Genomic DNA, 19,545 nt, shown 5'->3' with positions numbered 1-19,545 from the left:
TCTTTGGGTTTTTTTTTTCCCTATGGTTCCAAAGTATACAGATATCCACTATGATATTGGTTTAGGTTGAAGAAATCACACCCACAAGTAATACATATATTGAGCTATCTTGTATTGCTTCAAAGGAAGGAGCATTATGCATGAAGAACCAGCTTGTTTTTTGTGATTTATATTTGTTTTGTCAAATCATTTTAAACATATTTGCCTCCTCATACAAGGATTAATTACTTTATTACATTTCAGTTGAATAGCTTGTTGTAAAATTCTCATTTTATTTCTGTATAATCAGTGAAAACATTACTTTGGTTTACATTGCTTCAGAAAATTGCTCTATGTACTATATGAAAGATGTACATTGGTTTGGAAGAATCGTTGTTTACATGAACTCCATAATAATACAAGATTTACAGTTTTCCTTGTGCATAACTACCTCTTAGAAGTCTTTATTTTCAAATGTTCATCCTGAGCTGAAATGTTTTGCTGTTCTAATTATAAATTAAACAAATGTATAATTCCAAGATACTAATTTGTTTCAATTTTACATTGTATTTTTAGTTAACTTAAATAATTTTCTTTTTCTTTTATTGTTGTGATCTGTTGTCTGTTTTGTCTGTTGCATGTCCAGGGTTCTAAGGTTAGTATTGCTGCTGTAAGTTTCAGTTTTTTGCATTTTCAAAAATACCTTATTTTTGATCATTTAATATTTTGGCTTTTTTATTATTATTTTCCTATATCATATAGTAGGATGTGAATAGGAATGTACTGGGTGTAATCATTAATTTTTCCTAACATGTTTCCCTTGACTAACTTAATGCATTGTCAAGTATGATGCTTACTCAGCTACCGGACTGAATGTAGACAGGTCCGTGAGATGATTTAAGTTATAAATGTGGTTGTCAGTAGAAAAGCTCTTTAGGCCCTGAACATGTTAATTGTATGGGAGACTTGTTACTGCTCTTAAAGTATGCTGAGTAGTCATGAAATGGTGATCAGGTCACTTTTTAAAGAATTTTTGAGCTACAGCTATCTAAAGTATTGCTAAAACCTGAAGGCAGCTTGATCAACAATGGAGTTTATTTTAAATGTTATTAGAATATCAGTGTGCTGTATCTAACAGGTAGAACTGATGGTAAGTTTTGCTGTAAAAAATGACACACTTTTTTTTTTTTCCATCCAGGAAAATTTTAGGGAGATTTGTGAAAAAAGAGATTTTTTTTTTTTTTTTTCAATTCAAAGTTTGCAAAAATCTTGATAAAATATACTAAAATATTATATAAATTGAATTTATTACATAACTTGCAAACAAAATAAAACAATAGATATTCTGAGAAGGTTTAATACTATGATTTATGCAATACAGTTGAAGCTTGAGAAAAATCAACATCAAGCAGTCAATTGGCTTCTAGCAAGCCTGATGTTATTTCAAGTATGAGTTGGAAGTTCCAGTTTCTATAACCACCTGTGAGTTTTTCTAGCAGACTGTTATGGCTATAGATTTTAGCAAATACATTTTCTTTGGATGAGTGGTTTCAGAAATGATGTTCCAGTCTGTTATAAAAAAACAGCAGCTTATTTTTCCAAAAAGTACGAACACAGCACACACTAAGCAAGGGAGACCTGGCTAAAGAAGATAGTCTGGAAATCATTCTTCTGAGCATTGTCGTTTTACCATTTTTCTGATATTATTGAGCAGATCAGAGAGATGACAGCCTTTCCCAAATCACTCATGTAACCGACATGTTACATCCTTAAGAGAAATTAAATAAAGTGGTGACACATGCCACATTGTATCCAATTTTCAAAATGTTTGATTCCTTTTTGGCACAGTTTTATAATTTTGGATGTAAAATATTCTAAAAAGTGACTCATGAGTGAAGATAGTAATTTTTTAAACTATGGAAATAAAGCATTTTGCATTTTTTTTAAATTTCTTTTTCTTTGGAAGGAAATAGCCTTAAGAGCACAAAACATATTTTGATTTTTTTTTATAGATACTTCTTAGCAAATGAATACAAATAAACAAACACAACAGAAGTAATAATTTTCAAAATAACTGAACTCTGTGTTCAGAAGAGCCCTGCAGTCTGAGATCTTGTTGACAATAAGAATCAGCCATCTGTAAACAATTTTTAAAATAGTATTTAGGTATATAAATGTGGTCACAGTCAAGTACTAAATCCTGTTTTCTGTTTTGCCTAGCTCCAGAGGTAAAATCTTTAAACAGATTTTTTTTTTTTTTTAATTAAACTTACTGTTTTCTCACTTATCTGCACTGTTAGACACCTGAATGCATTTGAAAACATGACTCTTGACATTTAACTATGTTTTTGGAGAAAAACATGATCCCCATTTAGATTTCAGAAATATTGACCTCATTCAGTTTTTTTCTGTGGATTCCCATTAAGGATAGTCCAACACTACATTAGGAAAGAAATGGCCTTTCTTTGGGAAATACGAGCTGCACGCCATGTAACTTGGCACATTTTTGCTTCCTCCCATTGCTGTTGTGAGAGAGTAAACATACTGTCTTCTGATATCCAGGAGAATTGGACTCTGTGAGGTTCCTATATGGTATAGGCATTCCCAGGGAGAAGCAATTCATGGAAACAGGGCAAAACTGTCTGATTTTTCCCACTCCCCTCCTCACATTTATTTGTATATCTAAAGGAATGTAAAAGCTATACATACAGTAATTACTTTCATCTGTTACCTGTCAGTTTGCTTAGCCTATGGAAGAATGTAAGAGTATGTTGCACCCTTATATACCATGCATTGTTTTACTATCTGGCCACACTCTGTCTTTATGTAAATGCTGATAACTTTCTCATTTATATTAAACTTTTTTGCGTCTACTACAGCATGTAAATGTAAATAATTTTCTCACTCTTCATGCTGTCTTACTTTAAATTTCACTCACAGTTTATAGTAATAGGGGATTTTTAAATAACTTTTCAATGTATTTGCCATTAAACATAACAATTTAGATTTGTATGTGTATGTGCTGTCTTTATATTTCAGTTGTGTTCAAACTGTTTAATTCAATTATCTCCTTTTAAAGACTGAATTGGAAAATATTGAAGTGACACAAGGAATGTCAGCAGAGACAGCAGTAACTTTTCTCAGCCGTCTGATGGCAATGGTTGATGTACTAGTATTTGCCAGTTCTCTAAATTTTAGTGAGATTGAAGCTGAAAAAAACATGTCTTCTGGAGGTCTAATGCGACAGTGCCTAAGGCTTGGTAAGTCGGCAGACAGTATGTATTAAATAATTACTTACAGATCAACGAGCTACAGATGGATCAAATGGTGACACACGTAGGAAAGGACTTGTACTGACTATGATGTGATAGAATAAAAATCCTGGTTATTATTGATTTGATACAGTTTTAAAGTTGATTCAATTTAGACACAAGAATAAGTTAAAATGACATGTCTGAAATTGTTCTTGTGTATTTCAAGTTGTATGTATTTTCAGGGAGTAAAAATACTAAATATATATAAGTAAATGGAGAATTATTTTTTTTTCCTTAAAACTACTTTGCTACCTGCATGTGGCAGATCTCCTTATCCAAGTCTCCATGGATTTCAAAGACTACTTATAGTCTATGTAAGATTAAAAGTATGGGATGCATGTGCAGACTCTGTAGACCTTAATGTATGTTGCAACAGTCTGGCACCTCTCTTCACTATTTAGTATTTGCTATATTTAGTTAGAATTAATTTAGGAAATTTAAAAATTTATGAATAATTCAAACTGTTCTGTGCAAACTATATCAATTTATCCTTGCAAGCGTTAAATTTTGACTGTCATCTGGCATGACGCTGTTTTGCTAATGTTATGTATGTCCCACATACTTTTTCATCTCTCAAATGATGAATAATTTTTGTACTCAGATTTTGTGCTGTTATTATTCTTATGACTTATTAGGTCATTGATAATTATACTGCTCCTGGTATAAAACTTGTGGTTTATTCTAAATGATCAATTTTCATCAAATTCTAAATTACTGCCTACTATTTTTTTCTATTCTAGCTGTACATAAGTACTTCCAGATTTTAAGTGTTGATAACTGATCAATAACATATGAGAGCTCCAGTCAAGGACTAATAATTTTCAAATTTTAATACAGTGATATAGCAGTTATATAAAACATTTAGTTGTTCAACTAAAGAATGAAATGAGTAAGTCACCATAATGCTTTCTTAGTACCGACAGTCTAATGTGAGAACTATGTTGCATTTCCTATTTGGACATGGTTACTGACATATGAAACTAGATGTACAGTCTGCTGATTGATGTTCTGAATATAATAATGAGAAAATATTCTAATTTGTAGCATTTTCATAACTTCTTAGTTTGTTGTGTGGCTGTGAGGAACTGCTTAGAATGTCGGCAGAGGCAGAGAGAGAGAGTGAACAAGACATCATTAATCAGCAGTAAAACTCAGGAGGCTCTTCAGGGTGTAACTGCGTCAGCAGCGACTAAGGTAACCCAGTCTTCAGTTACCAGCAGCAGTGACAAGTCTGTACCACTGCTTTATAGGATCAGAAAATAATTGTGACTGCCTTCTCAAATATTTGGCAAAATCTTATGTTTTTGCTATTAAGTGGTGTAAAGTAAAAGTATGTGAGGGGATTTATTTGAAACAAGAAGACATTAATGCAGTAGTATGACTTGCATAATTTTAAACAGCTTTTCTTCTCTTGCTTGGTCTACTTCAAAGAGCAAGTCCCCTTACTCACTTCTGTCGTATGTACCTGCACAGCTTTTTTAATCTGTCAGGGCACTTGCAGTTTTGATGAAACTCTGCAATCACATCTTTGTTGGTGGAACATCTGAGTCTGGTAACTTCAACAGACCTTTAAATGCATATTACACATCAGTATTTTCTATCTGATTTTTGGAATAAAACTTGTTTAATATTCAATTACAGCTTAGTTTTTGCAGTTTCATTAATCATTGCTCATCTTTTTTTTACTTGTTTACAGCTTTAAGCCTTTGGGAGTCCTGAAACTAAAATCTCAAAGAATTTAGCACAGTCCATGACTAAAATGCAATACTTTGTATGATGTAAAGGATTTCTTTTTTTGCTACTATATTTTCATTGCTAAATTCTGTGGGTTTTCGTCCCTAAAGGCTTTTTCAGATAGCATTTACAAACTCAGCTCCTTTCGCAATATTATTTCATTAAATCTCACAAAAACATTACATTTCTCCACGTTACCACATTCAGTGCAAAGCAAATCAGTACAAGGAGACTTCTAGCTGTTTAGGCATCATTTGTAATACATTATAATTTTTTAAAGGAAGCATACTACTCTATGCTTTTGTAACAATAGCAGTTATTCTCTAAGTAGTCTGTAATAATTCTCAGTAAAATGAATATAAACTGATTTTTAAAAGCATTTCTACTCATAATTTTTAAATTTAACACATGTATTAGAAATAATTTATTGTACTTCTGTGAAACAACTGTAATCTGAAACAACTTTTGTGTGCAAACTATTATCTTAACTCTGGGAAGTGGTACAGTTGTTCTGAGGTACTGGGAAGATGTAACTACTTATATCTAAATAGTATTAAGACAATAATTCAAAGTATTGCTTTATTTCTAGAAACCTGTCTGGGTATTATGTTGGAAGTATATTGCTAGTAAAAAAGCATTTAAGATTGATGCAATATTTAAAAAAGGTGTTAAATTAAGGTTCTAACAGAAATGCTGTGATATTTGCGGGGGGGGGGAATATCTCAATACTTTTTGTTTTTAGACTCCCCTTGAAAATGTCCCTGGCAATCTTTCTCCTATAAAAGACCCTGATAGGCTTCTTCAGGATGTTGATATTAATCGGCTACGAGCAGTTGTTTTTCGTGATGTGGTGAGTAATATGTGCTGTAATTCTTCTGCAAGATCATCACTTATATTTTGAAAGAGATTTTGATTGTACTGGAATTAAAAATATCCTTCATATGTTGCGCTTCATATATTATCTGCAAACCATCTGCCTGTGGCTTTGTAACTACCAGCCACTTTATGCACTTTAAATCATATTGGTAAGCTATTTGAGACTAGTAGCTAACTGTGTTTAACAGTCAGACCTGATCTTATATTAGTGAAATAATCACAGTCAGAATAAATCAGCTATGGCCTATGTTGGATAAAACTGTATTACTAAAGGTGTCAGCTATTTGTCCAACCAGAGTAGGAGGAAGAATTATTATATGTATTACAGAACTGCACCAAATTGATTTATAAAGACAATTTTTACTTCTGCTAAACATATATGTACATATACTATATATAAATATATACTTTCTTTTCTGATTTGTCTGCAACTGTTTTTAGCATAAAACTTCACTGCAAGGTGTTTGTTTTTGAAAGTAGTACAATAGCAGTTATTATTCACAGAATCATAGAGTCATCTAGGTTGGAAAAGACCTTGAAGATCATCTAGTCCAACCATTAACCTAACACTAACCGTTCTCAACTACACCATATCCCTCAGCGCTATGTCAACCCTACTCTTAAAAACCTCCAGCGATGGGGACTCCACCACTGCCCTGGGAAACCCATTCCAACGCCTAGCAACCTGTTCTGTAAAGAAATGCTTCCTAATATCCAGTCTAAACCTTCCCTGGAGCAACTTGAGGCCATCACCTCTTGTCCTACCACTTGTTACTTGGTTAAAGAGACTCATCCCCAGCTCTCTGCAACCTCCTTTCAGGTAGTTGTAGAGGGCCGTGAGGCCTCCCCTCAGCCTCCTCTTCTCCAGACTAAACAACCCCAGTTCCCTCAGCCGCTCCTCGTACCACATGTGCTCCAGACCCTTCACCAGCTTTATTGCCCTTCTGTGGACACGCTCGAGTAATTCAATGTCCTTTTTGTAGTGAGGGGCTGAAAACTGAACACAGTAATCGAGGTGCGGCCTCACCAGTGCTGAGTACAGGGGTAAGATCACTTCCCTGTCCCTGCTGGCCACGCTATTTCTGATACAAGCCAGGATGCCATTGGCCTTCTTGGCCACCTGGGCACACTGCTGGCTCATGTTCAGCCAGCTGCCAATCAACACCCCCAGGTCCCTCTCTGACTGGCAGCTCTCCAGCCACTCCTCCCCAAGCCTGTAGCGCTGATGGGGGTTGTTGTGGCCCAAGTGCAGCACCCGGCATTTGGCCTCATTGAAACTCCTACAGTTGGCCTTAGCCCATCGCTCCAGCCTGTCCAGATCTCTCTGCAGAGCCTCCCTACCCTCAAGCTGATCAACAATCCCACCCAACTTGGTGTCACCTGCAAACTTACTGAGGGTGCACTCGATCCCCTCGTCTAGATCATCAATAAAGATGTTAAACAGGAGTGGCCCCAAAACCGAGCCCTGGGGGACACCACATGTGACCAACCGCCAACTGGATTTAAATCCATTCACAACTCTTTGGGCACATCCAGCCAGATTTTTACTCAGCGAAGTGTATGCTCATCCAAGCCATGAGCAGAGATTATATATATGCAAATAAATATGAAATCATAGAATGATTGAACTGTTTGAGTTGGAAGGGATCTTAAAGAACATCTAGTTTCAACCCCCTGCCATGGGCAGGGACACCTTGCACTAGATCATGTTGCTCAAAACCCTGTCTGACCTGGCCTTGAACACTTCCAAGGAGGGGGCATCCACAACCTCTCCGGACAACCTGTTACAGTGTCCCAGCAGTCTCACAGTAAAGAATTTCTTCCTGATATCTAATCTAAATCTACCCTCTTTCAGTTTAAAGCCATTACCCCTCATCCTATCGGTATGCTCCCTGATAAAGAGTCCCTCACCATCTTTCCTGTTGACCCCCTTTAAGTACTGGAAGGCCACTATAAGGTCTTCCTGGAGCCTTTTCTTCTCCAGGCTGAACAACGTGAACTCTCTCAGCCTGTCCTTATAGGGAGGTGCTGCAGCCCCCTGATCGTCTTCATGGCCCTCCTCTGGACCTGCTTAAGCAGCTCCATGTCCTTCTTATGCTGGGGGCCCCAGAGGTGGACATAATACTGCAGGTGGGGTCTCAAAAGAGCAGAGTAGATGGGGAGAATCACCTTCCTTGACCTGCTGGCCACTCTTCTCTTGATGCAGCCCAGGATACAGTTGGTTTGCTGGACTGCGTGCACGTTATTGCTGGCTAATAGTTAGTTCTCCATCCACTAATACCCCTAAGTCCTCCTTCACAGGGCTGCTCTCCATCCACTCACTGCCCAGCCTGTATTTGTGTATAGGATTGCCTCAACCCATGTGCAGGACCTTGCACTTGAGCTTGTTGAACTTCATGAGGTTTGCACAGGCCCACCTCTCTTGGGTTCCCTCTTGATGACATCCCTTCCCTCCATTTTGTCAACTGCACCACACAGCTTGGTGTTGCTGGCAAGCTTGCTGAGGGAGCACTCAATCCCACTGTCTATGTCACCGACAAAGATGATAAACAGTGCCAGTCCCAGCACTGACCTCTAAGGAACGTCAGTTGTCACTGCTCTCCACTTGCACGTTGAGCCATTGACGATAACTCTCTGAGTGCGACCATACATTCCTTACCCACTGAGCAGTTCCTCCATCAAATCCATGTCTCTCCAACTTAGAGACAAGGATGTCATGCAGCACAGTGTCAAATGCTTTGCACAAGTCCAGGTGGATGATGTGAGTTGCTCTTCCTTTATCCATCAACGCTGTAACCCTGCTGTAGAAGGCCACCAAATTTGTCAGGCACGATTTGCCCTTAGTGAAGCCATGTTGGCTGTCACCAAGAACCTCCATGTGCCTTAGCATATTTTCCAGGAGGCTGCACTTCATGATCTTGCCAGGCACAGAGGAGAGACTGGCTGGCCTGTAGTTCCCTGGGTCTTCCTTTCTTCCCTTTATAAAAATGGGGATTTTATTTTCCCTTTTCCAGTCTGTGGGAACTTCACTGGACTGCCACAACTTTTCAGTTATGGTGGATAGTGTCTTAGCCACTTCATCTGCCAGTTCCCTCAGAACCTGCAGATGCATCTCATCAGGTCCCATGGACTTGTGCACCTTCAGCATCCTTAGATGGTCTCAAACCTGATCTTCTCCTACAGTGGGTGGTTCTTCATTCTCCCAGTCCCTGCCTTTGCCTTCTGTTTCTTGGGCAGTGTGGCTGGAGCATATGCCGATGAAGACTGAGGCAAATAAGCCGTTGAGTACCATAGCCTTCTCCACATCCCAGGTAACCACATCTCCTGTTTCCTTCCAGAGAGGGCCCACATTTTGCCTAGTCTTCCTTTCATCACTGATACCTACAGAAGCTTTTCTTGTTGCCTTTGACATCCCTGGCCAGATTTAATTCTATCAGAGCTTTGGCCTTCCTAACCTGATCCCTGGCTGCTTGGACAATTTCTCTGTATTCCTCCCAGTCTACCTGTCCTTGCTTCTGCCCTCTGTAGGCTTCCTTTTTCTGTTTGAGCTTGTCCAGGAGCCCCTTTTTCATCCATGCAGGTCTCCTGGCATTCTTACTTGACTACTTCTTTGCTGGGATGCATCACTCCTGAGCTTGGAGGAGGCGATCCTTGTATATCAATCCGCTTTCTTGGGCCTCTCTTCTCTCCAGAGCTTTATCCCATATGATAAGGTTAAACTTCTCCAACCTAAGTTCAAATGGATTGGAGTGAAGACTGGAGTTAGAAATAGCTTTAAGAAGAAGAAAGTAGAACTTGACAGAAAAACAATTTATCTGTCAACTTGACCTGATCATCTTGAAAGGGCAAAGTTGAATTTGGATGGAGATCTTGTGTCACCAACTCTTTTCTTAACTGGAGGAGTAGGGAATAGGGGAAATATTGTTTCTGACATTTCTATGAAGTAAGAAGAGGATTTCTAATTATTTTCAGAATTACAAAGACGTGCAGCCAAATTAAGTAACAACTAGAAAACATGGAAAGCAAGCATGGGATTTGTAATAGAAAATGCATACTTGTGGAATTAAGACAAGGTGAAACCGCTGTAGGAGTAGATAGAGGCTGAAGTCTTAATTCTATCATGTTGGATTTTGCACCATAATAATAATAGAAGGTATTTCAGTTGAACTACCGGAATGTAAGCAGGATGATACCTAAACCATAGATGGTACTTGCCATAGAACAGCAGACTATGTGAGGTGGGAGAAAAAGAAGACAGCAAAGTCGTTGTGGTTCTGGCATTTACTTAAATCAGAGTCCTGGAAAACTGGGATTGCTGCTGGCCATCCTGCTGAAGAATCAAAATGTCCAAGCTGGGATTTATTGCTGGAAGAAAAACAATTGTCATATCCCTCCTGCTTTTACTTGTTAGCAAAATCTGTTGTGCCTGCTTATGCATCCAGTGTTAGCTAGAAAAGCATCAGCGAGTTTAGTTTTCCCTCTCAGTGGTAGTACTCCTTACCTTCTTGTGGCAGGAGGTCTCATCCTTGGGGCAGCAAAAGTCAGTTGCCCTTGCTGTTGGGAAGCCTTGAAAGCACTCTCAGAGCAGTCAGGCCTCTGTTCTGAAAAGCCCACTGACTCCACAGTCTAAGAGATTTGTGAAGTTGCCAAATTACATGTAAAATTCAGTACTTAATACATGCTGTGTGCATAGTACTCGCCTGAGAATACATTAAATCTTCTACATAATCCATTTGCTACTACGCTAACAGATACATTTCAGAAAGGTATTATTTATTAAGCCTTGTGATGATCTTGTGTGAAAATTCTGTGGAAATGTCCAATATTATAGAACTGTTCCCTTTTCTCCAACACAGGATGACAGCAAACAAGCTCAGTTTTTAGCTTTGGCGGTAGTCTACTTTATTTCTGTTCTGATGGTTTCCAAATACCGTGATATACTAGAACCACAACGAGAAACTGCAAGGTCTGGGAGCCAAGCAGGTAGAAATATCAGACAAGAAATAAATTCACCAACAAGTACAGGTACATTTGTTTTCTTCAAATGTTATTTGATTTTTTTAGAACTGTAATTATTTTACTGCAAAGTATTTTTAGTGAGTAGCTTAAAATCCTAATAAGAAATTATTTGCTACTTTCTTCCTCTGTAATCATTTGATTCTTTAACGTACATTGACATCTTTCAGTTATTCTGTATATTTGCTTATAGGGTATAACTAATTTTCATTTGCATATTGCTTTTTTATGCCTTTTTTTCTTTAATTTTAAAATAATTAAAAAGAAACAGGGTGCCTGATGGAGTTAAAGATGTAAAGTACAAGATAGTTGATCAGCACAACTTTCTGAATCTGTTATTTGTTAGGAAGAACAGATATCTTTAACTCTATACCATGAAATGTATAAACAGCAAACCCAGCTGTTTGCCCATGTGAACTCCTTTTGTTTGAGTGAGGAGGTTTGTGAAAGGGTAGTGGAGGACTGAGTACTTTCTTGGGATCCTGCTGTGTTGGTGGCTACATTTAAAAGCCTATGGAAACAGTATAATAAAAAGGAAACATTTCTATTGCCTTCTTTGTCTGAACTGTTCATGAATTTTATTAGTAGTAAGTGGTTTTTACTAGCATGTGTTCTTCAGCCTGAGAGGGAGGGAGTCTGTTAGCTGTCAGAACCTGTCAGAAATTAGAGATCCAAACTTTACTCCACTTTGTTTCAAATATTTTACACTGTCAGTTCAGTAGGTTTTTTCAAGTCAGATTGGATTGATTATAACTGTACCTTCTTTGTTAAAAGAACTGAAAACAGTAACTGAATTTCTCCATGAAGCTATGTATATTTTTCTTCTTGTATTGATTTTTATTTACTTTCTTCATTTATGGAGTTGCTAATTTTCATTCTTCATAGAATTTATCTTCCAATTCATGTCATATTTACATTTAGTCATTAGTTTCTGATTCATCATGATGTTTTAATTTACTACTTACACATAATTTTTAAAGTCCATGTGCTTGTAGGCTTTTCATTTTAAATATACATGAATGTAGTTAGTTATGAGAAGTCATAATTTTTTTGTGCCTCCCTGGTTTTATGTTATGGTTCTGCGCTAAGAAACTGCTAGTTTCAGTGAACAATTTCATCATGATTGTCTTGCCTCTGTGTGTGTGTATATATATCTGTATCTATCTGTGTTTTTTTCCCCATAATTGTTGCTCTTGAAGTGCCCAAATAATAGGTACGCTGTTTCCTATCTCTTGATACAGAACTTGTTTTCTTCCTTTAGAAATGCGTTTTTTCGTTGATAATACCATATGTGCATGTTTCAATGAGATAGGATATCTGTCATGGATCCACAGTGGACCAGGCCACACATGAATACTAGCTGGCTCACATTTGATTCCATGATTTTCTCCACAGTTGTGGTCATACCATCTATCCCTCACCCAAGTTTGAACCATGGATTCCTTGCCAAGTTAATTCCTGAACAGAGCTTTGCCCACTCATTTTACAAAGGTAATATTAACATCATCTCCTAACCTGTTTGGGTGTTCTTATTTAATGTCATGTAATTCAAGAACTAACTGTGATGTAATTGTTTATAAATAAGTATACGCCTCAGGTTACATGGAGATCAGACCTGATGATACCTTTAAAACTTTCACTTCCTGACTACATTTCTCTAGGAAATCTCTTTCCCACTTTTACTACCATTTATTAACTTTACTTATTATGAAATAAAATAAAATAAAAAATAAAAGCAGTCAGGAGGAGGGAATGGATGTAGACAATTTCAAGTGCTTTTGGTTTGTGGTTATTCTGCTACAATATTAGGTCCGTAAAAATAAAATCAGACCTATTTTAAAAATATTGCATACCACCTAAAGTATGGAGTACTTTTGTAGTATTCCCTTTCCCCATATCTTTTCCTGTTCTTTTGCCTTTCTTTCTCGCTTTTTTTCTTACCTTCTTGATGGTATGTAAACCTCTGATATTGTATGTATTGTGAATTATTTTATGCCTGTTAGTTAATGTGCTGTGCTTTTCTTGAAGAAAACTGCTTTTGTGACCAGAGCAACTATTATACGTTTTGGACCTGATTTGTTTTGTTTGTTTGTTCATTTGTTTGTTTCAATAGATACTGTATAATGCAGGGAATATGTTTTTCAGATGTCATTACTTGAAAAAGAAAGGGTTGCCTGAATGTAACTTTAGCCAAGTTTGCATGTACATTTTGCCACTAATTTGCATGCACTGTGCTGTGAATACAGAAATGTAACGTAGGTTAAAAAATGTAATGTGATGAAAATGTTCTTGGTATAATTTTGAAAAATCTCAGTGGGTAAAAAGATTGATTTATAAAAAGCCTAAGAGATTTAAAATTGCATCCTGTTTCTAAAGAACAAAAATAGTTAACTTCCTATTTTAGTAATAATGCAACTTATTTTTATCATATGCTGTTCTGGGAGCATTATATTAAAATACTCATTACATCAGTTTAAACTATCACTGTTAATCTGGCATTTCTTAAACTTTGGTGTGGGCATATATGTGTATTATAAATTGCTTTAAATTCTAACAACTAGTAAGCAAGCATTTGTGATTTTGCTTAATAAGACTATTGTCTGAAAAAAGAATATTTTGGATCATTCAATTTGTTGGTGTAATATTCTTTGTTGTGTCATAGTTGCATTTATATGATTTAATCCATCGTTGATAAAAAAAAGGAATCATTTGCTCTTAGTTCAGAAGACTACTACAATACTATGTGATACTACAGAATAAACCCCTAAAACTTCTTTAGATATTGCTTTCTCATCTTTTTATTTGCATTTAGAACATATTTCAGTGTATCAGGCATAGGATATTTTATTTTTAACCACCTTTGCTTGAAAATTGGGATTGGTTAGACTGCCTCAAAACGCAGTTTAATTTTTAATTTTAACATTTTAATTTTGACATTTTAATTTTTATTAAATTTAATACAATAAAACTAGACTGCAACATAAATGAGATTATATTGCTATTTGTACAAAGCTTGACATTTGATATAATGGGTGGCAAAAGGAGGGGATAAACAAATAGTTTTTCTTCTTATCCACATATAGTACAGCAACAAAATATATGTAATGAAAGCAGAAAAAAAGTTTAAGAACAAATGGAGGCAGTCATACAAACTCACCAAAATATTTCAGATAAAGCATTTTTTAAGCATTGTGTCTTCTATACTGTTGTCTGTAGTACTTGTTTTACCTTGAGTACAAGTAAAATACAGTTTTGTTTTTAAAATAGTTCAATAGAACTATAGTAAAAGTGTGAGCAGGATACAACAGAAAAGTGTTTTGGCTTTAGAAACAAATTATTCAATAAAGGAAATGTTATCTGTAGCTAGTTATTTTATTTGTTGATATCATCTCATCCTTCAAGGTTTTACCTCTGTGAGGTCTTGGCCTCTTGCACCTAACTCTTTCACCTGTTAGAGAAGAAAAATGTTTCTGCTTTTTATATTCTGAATTCAGTTTCTCAGTTTTTAACATTAGCAGGAAGTGAAATGGAAAAAATTGTCAATGCTGTCAGAAGAGGCTAGAAGTCAAAACCTATTTTGTCATTTCAAAAATCTTTCATTCCATTGACTAAGCCAATTGGTTTCCTTTTAGTGATCTGACATGCTTTCAGATGTTGTCAGCAAGCATGTAATATTTTAATATTATTTTAAATTTCAAGGTATTTTAACACATTGTAGAGTGGTTTAATGTTGCATTTAGAAGTAAACACATATTTTTAAAGCAAAATCCTATTTATTAAAAAAGGATAAAAATTCAGTTGTTACATGGAAGTAAAGTCTCTATATTTTATTCATTCCATATGACACTAAATGGATGTAAAGTATTTGTTCTTTGTCAGTCCAATTCAATGCAGCAAATTGTGTCATTATTGTTAGAACTGTACAAGACTTCTTTGGGACAGATCTCTATGAATTAGGGGAAAAAGATTGGCTGCTTAAAAGAAATCCATTTTTAGTAGATGGAATCTAATTATCTGACCAGGAAACTTCTCCAGGGAAGGGTAAGATAGAAGTAGGTATATTACTGGTATTTAAGATACTGATTTTGTTCTTAGTGATGCTTCTTTTTTTTTTTTTTATACGGGGCAATATCTTTAGTTAAAATACATTTAAGGCTGTATGAGACCCTACTTGTCTCAGGACATTACAGTGATTGGTGTATGCTTCTTATGAGTAACTACAGCAGGTTAAAAGAATTTTAAACATCATTATACTTGATAGGAAACCTTTTGGTTCTCATCATACCAACTGTTGACCTTTGCTTAGTTTACTGATGATATTATATACAAATAAAACGTAGTATTGAAATAAAAGACTTTAAAATATGCTTTGCAGATAAATATATTCTACTTTTACTTACAAATGTTTAGAGATGATAAAATAAGGATTTAATGTTTCTTTTACTGTTAATCAAATATTGTTTACAAGCTATATGTTATCTTATGGTGCTTAAAGGAGAAAGGACACACCCAGGAATGAAAAAATAAACCAATGGTATCCCTGACTACCATTTAACAATAAAAATGCTTATTTATTTATAGTTTTCTATACTTCTGTATTTATTTTTTCTTTCTAACTGATCTACTGGATAATGTGTCTGTATCTTTAGATTTACTCCTTGTCGTAAGTTTGTTGCATCTGCTTGGGTTTCTCCTACTAGTTTCTGATAACTTTAAAGGGTCTGCAGTACTTCTAAAATACTCTGTGCTTAGTCAGACAAAGCATAACCTGCAAAATTAAAAGAAAGCTCCCTCTTTTTTCAATTTAGGTCATATATAGTATTACTCTTTGGAGTAATTTATTATCACAGTCTCAACGGAAATAGCAGATCAAAACTATTCTCTTGCATCCGAGGGATGTCTGAGAAACAGTCTGACAAAAGTATATGTTGCCAGACTTACTTCTTTCTGTTCACAACACCAAAAAATTAGAATGAGTTAGACTTTGGGGATGTCAGATGGCTCAGTTTCTCTGCATTTGTGAAGATATCAAAATGGAGACTTTAAACTCAGAATTATTTAAATGCAAGAGCCTATGAAGTGGTCTAAAATGTTGCCTGGCCTACAGGCCTTTTGGTTCATCAGATTTTGTCAGCTGATTGTGATAAAGTTCTTCAACGTAATTGATATGGAGGTGTAGTAAAGGTGGGAATAGCATTAAAAATATCTTTGCCAGAAGGGGAGAGTTGTTTTCACCTAACTAGTCAAAGATGATAGAAACGTTCTTTATCATTCTCACTGTCTGTGACTGTGGGTATTGCAGTAAAACCAAAAGCTCTGTTTTTCAGATTTTATCGCAAATTTCAGGTTTTATCGCAAAATCATCAGTCATACGTGAGTTCTACTTTCTGGAAAATATCGGTAGTGAATCAATGCCTAGAGCTAGTCGTCCTGGTCTCCCTTTATAATAGGTGGAGAGAAGTTAGGGCACATTTAGGGTACAATTTGTCTGGCCTGCTTTAGAGATCTACTTAAAAGAGAGATAAATTGGACACTAGAAATCTCTGTCTTTTTCCATTCACTGTAGATATCATTGTAGACCTCTGCCTTGGTCAGAGTAATCCTGGCTATTTTGGCTAGGCTTAACTGAACTCTGGACACAAAACTTCCTTTATGACAAAAGATGGCATGAAATTCTTTAATCTCAGGCACTTAATCCAGCCTAATGATATGCCCATCCCATAGATAGCTATAATTTGTTACATATGTGTTCATAGATACATGTTCTTCTTTGAGTACTACCTGATTTGAAAGTAGGAAGTATATAGCTATCTAAACAACTACGTAATGTCTTCAACCTAATGATTGGCAGACATGTTCCCTTTGTACAATGATGGAATAGCTTAGAGAATAATGTTTTGTTCTCGGCTGATTTCTCCGGTAAGATAGGGGTGTTTTCCCAAAATTAGTATGAAAATATCTCTGTTATGTCTGGACGGTGTGGAAGTTGAGACTGAAAAATTGAGAGTAGCCCTTTCTCGTACCACTTAGAGGGTAATCAGTATGTATTTTGAGAGCAGAAATATCTTGTCATTGGAATAAGACACAGGAGAAATAGAGGAGCATATTTTCTGTTAATAGCAGTTAATGAGCCTTATAATATAAAACCAAGCAACCTGTTCAAATTACAGCTGCAAATTTGAAGTAGTTTTAGCTATGGTGGTCAGGATCACTTAAGATGAATTTTCTCAATTCTGGTCATTACTGAAGCTGTCCTTGATTACCTTGAAGGTTTATTGGACTACTGTTTCTTTCAGCAGTGCTTCCACATCTCCAGCAGTGGAAAAGTGTAAATAATCCATTTTTTACACTTCAGCTGGCAGCCTATTAATTACTGAGAACACAATTAATGTTAACCAAATAGTGGAAAGATATTTTTAGTTGAAAACTGATGTTTTCACTTAGGATTATTCAGGTGTGTTTCGGAAATGAAAGCATTGCAACAGTGCAATTCACCTTATAACATGCTGTGCGAAGAAAATCGGTATGTAGCTTATCACAACATTTTATCAAAAACGGATTGGCTTTTCAACTCCCTTGATATCACTGTCTGTATTTTTCCCAAAGCACTGTAAATTAAAAGATTTCTTAAAAATACGTGCTGTAGATGGACTGGAAGCTATTGATTTTATTTTCTTTACAGAACAAACTATATTAAAAGGTTGCAGAAACAGCTTTTTCTTTGAAAACAAGCATCAAGTATTTCTGATCATAGTATTCTGGGTATTGTACATTGCTACACTCTTGTTTGTATTCCTAATATAGCAGCATAGAGATTTCCATCTTATTTTTAAACTAAATAGTTCGCGTAAGGGTAGCAGTCTAACTATGCCAAGAGGACTAAAGTACTAATTTCCATTGCCTGTCAAAATATCCTTTGCTTCCACAAAGTCCTGACAGAAGTTGTGGCTCCATCTTCCTCAAAATCTAGTTGTACATGTTTTCAAGAAACTGAGGGAAATGTTACAAGGGACGTGGATGATAATCATGAGAATCATAAACTTCAAATTCTACTGAACTTCTGTCTGCTGCTCAAAATTATCATACTGCTTTCCTGATGAAATATATGCTGCCTCCAAGAGGACATAGATTTGAAGATCATGAGATAGGAATACGTACATCTTGATCTAGTATTTATTGCCCTTCACAAACTACTTAAGGCATCAGAAGAAAGGTTTGCATATATATATTTCATGATTAATTGATCAGTCATTATCTACGCATGAAACAGTTGTAATAGGGATTTTTTTGTAAGTAACATCAATACTTATGTTCATTTGCACAAATTACAGATGTTTTAAAAGTTTTTGATTTTTCTGAGTAGTGCTTAAAACATTTTTAGTGTAAATTTCATCATATGTATGGAACATACTCGGTGCTTCACTGTTAAATTTTGTTGCTGGATGCTGTAATCTAAGTGACAATTTTTTCTATTTCTTTTGCAAGAAATGTCTAATCACAAAAACATCAGCTTTCTCAGCACAGGTCAGAAATACAGATACTATCATAGATAACTGCCAACTAATCTATTTCTTCATTATCTGCTTTTGAGTTTATACAAGACAAAAATAAAAACTGACAAAAACTAGGAAAATTCACCTAGGAAGAATACATATCACCATGTTGTTCTTAATTTGTATGGTTTTTGTTTCAAATATAAACAGCTGTTTTTATACTTTGAAGTTGACCTTTCTGTAATACAACTTTCAATTTTCTTAAGTTTGAGAGGAATTTAAGCAAATAGAAGCAATTTCCAGTGAGCAAAAAGAGAAGACATGCACTTACAGGTGTCCAGCTGTGAAAAGGGGCTGATGATAACTCTGTCCTCTTCAATCACTTCCCAGCCTCGATTTTCCCACACTTAGGTCTCTCATGCTCCATTTCTCTCCCATTTCTGAGCCTCTCTATTTTCCCTGGTCCAGAGCTAAATCCTTTCTCCTCACAAACCCAGTCTGATTGAAAGGTAATTCGCAACCCTCTGTCTTAAATCTCCTGTCTCAAGATCTGCACCCTTCCAATTGCCAACCCACCCCAGAGTCTTTCATATCTGACCTTCCCCAGTCCACCAGTTTTCATCTGTGTTCCTCCTGCCCTCAGTCGTTCCATGTCGGAGCCCTGGGATATCCCTGCTTGTGGCTTTCATTCTTCCCAGCCAGATGCTGCCATGGCATGTGCTCCACTTCCAACTCTTCATGTGCACGATTACTGGCACTCTGTTAGACAGGCAACTGAATCTGTGCTGTTGCATTGCTATCCTTGCAGAAGCAAAGGGACAGCTTTTGGTCTGGCAGGAATTTCAGAAACCTGGATAAAAGGTCTGGCTAAATAACAGATCCAGGCTAAATGCAGGCTGTATTTATCAAATTTTTTCCTAGATGAAAGCCTGATAGTGCAAGAATGACAAACAGTAACCCTAAGCCAAGCTCTTTTTCATCACTTTTTAAATAATTCATTCAACAAGGAAACTTATTTTAAAATTTTTTAGAAGAGCAAATGTGTTCTGCAAAACAAAAGTCAGTGTTGCTCAGATAGCCTTGCCTCAGAAATAACAGAACCCCGTGAACTCCATTACTGGAGCACGACCAAA

The 19,545-nt window shown here is 36.1% G+C and overlaps 1 protein-coding gene across 10 annotated transcripts in view; it reads left to right on the top strand.

Moving 5' to 3' along the window:
• The window catches only part of NBEA (neurobeachin), a 514,855-nt gene that overhangs the window by 182,790 nt on the left and 312,520 nt on the right, over positions 1–19,545 (top strand). For 5 of the 10 annotated variants that reach the window (XM_074859820.1, XM_074859823.1, XM_074859822.1 and 2 more), the window contains exons 25-30: positions 626–649; positions 3,059–3,239; positions 4,357–4,487; positions 5,770–5,877; positions 10,760–10,928; positions 12,315–12,410. In XM_074859820.1, the coding sequence (XP_074715921.1) occupies positions 626–649; positions 3,059–3,239; positions 4,357–4,487; positions 5,770–5,877; positions 10,760–10,928; positions 12,315–12,410 (709 nt within the window). The remainder of the gene's footprint in view (positions 1–625; positions 650–3,058; positions 3,240–4,356; positions 4,488–5,769; positions 5,878–10,759; positions 10,929–12,314; positions 12,411–19,545) is intronic. The other 5 variants (XM_074859829.1, XM_074859824.1, XM_074859821.1 and 2 more) reach the window with 2 other exon arrangements.

This window comes from Strix uralensis, chromosome 2, assembly GCF_047716275.1.
Source record: "Strix uralensis isolate ZFMK-TIS-50842 chromosome 2, bStrUra1, whole genome shotgun sequence".
In the NCBI taxonomy this organism is placed as follows: Eukaryota; Metazoa; Chordata; class Aves; order Strigiformes; family Strigidae; genus Strix; species Strix uralensis.
Note: the sequence above shows the minus strand (reverse complement) of the source record. Positions and strands in the feature narration are given on the sequence as shown.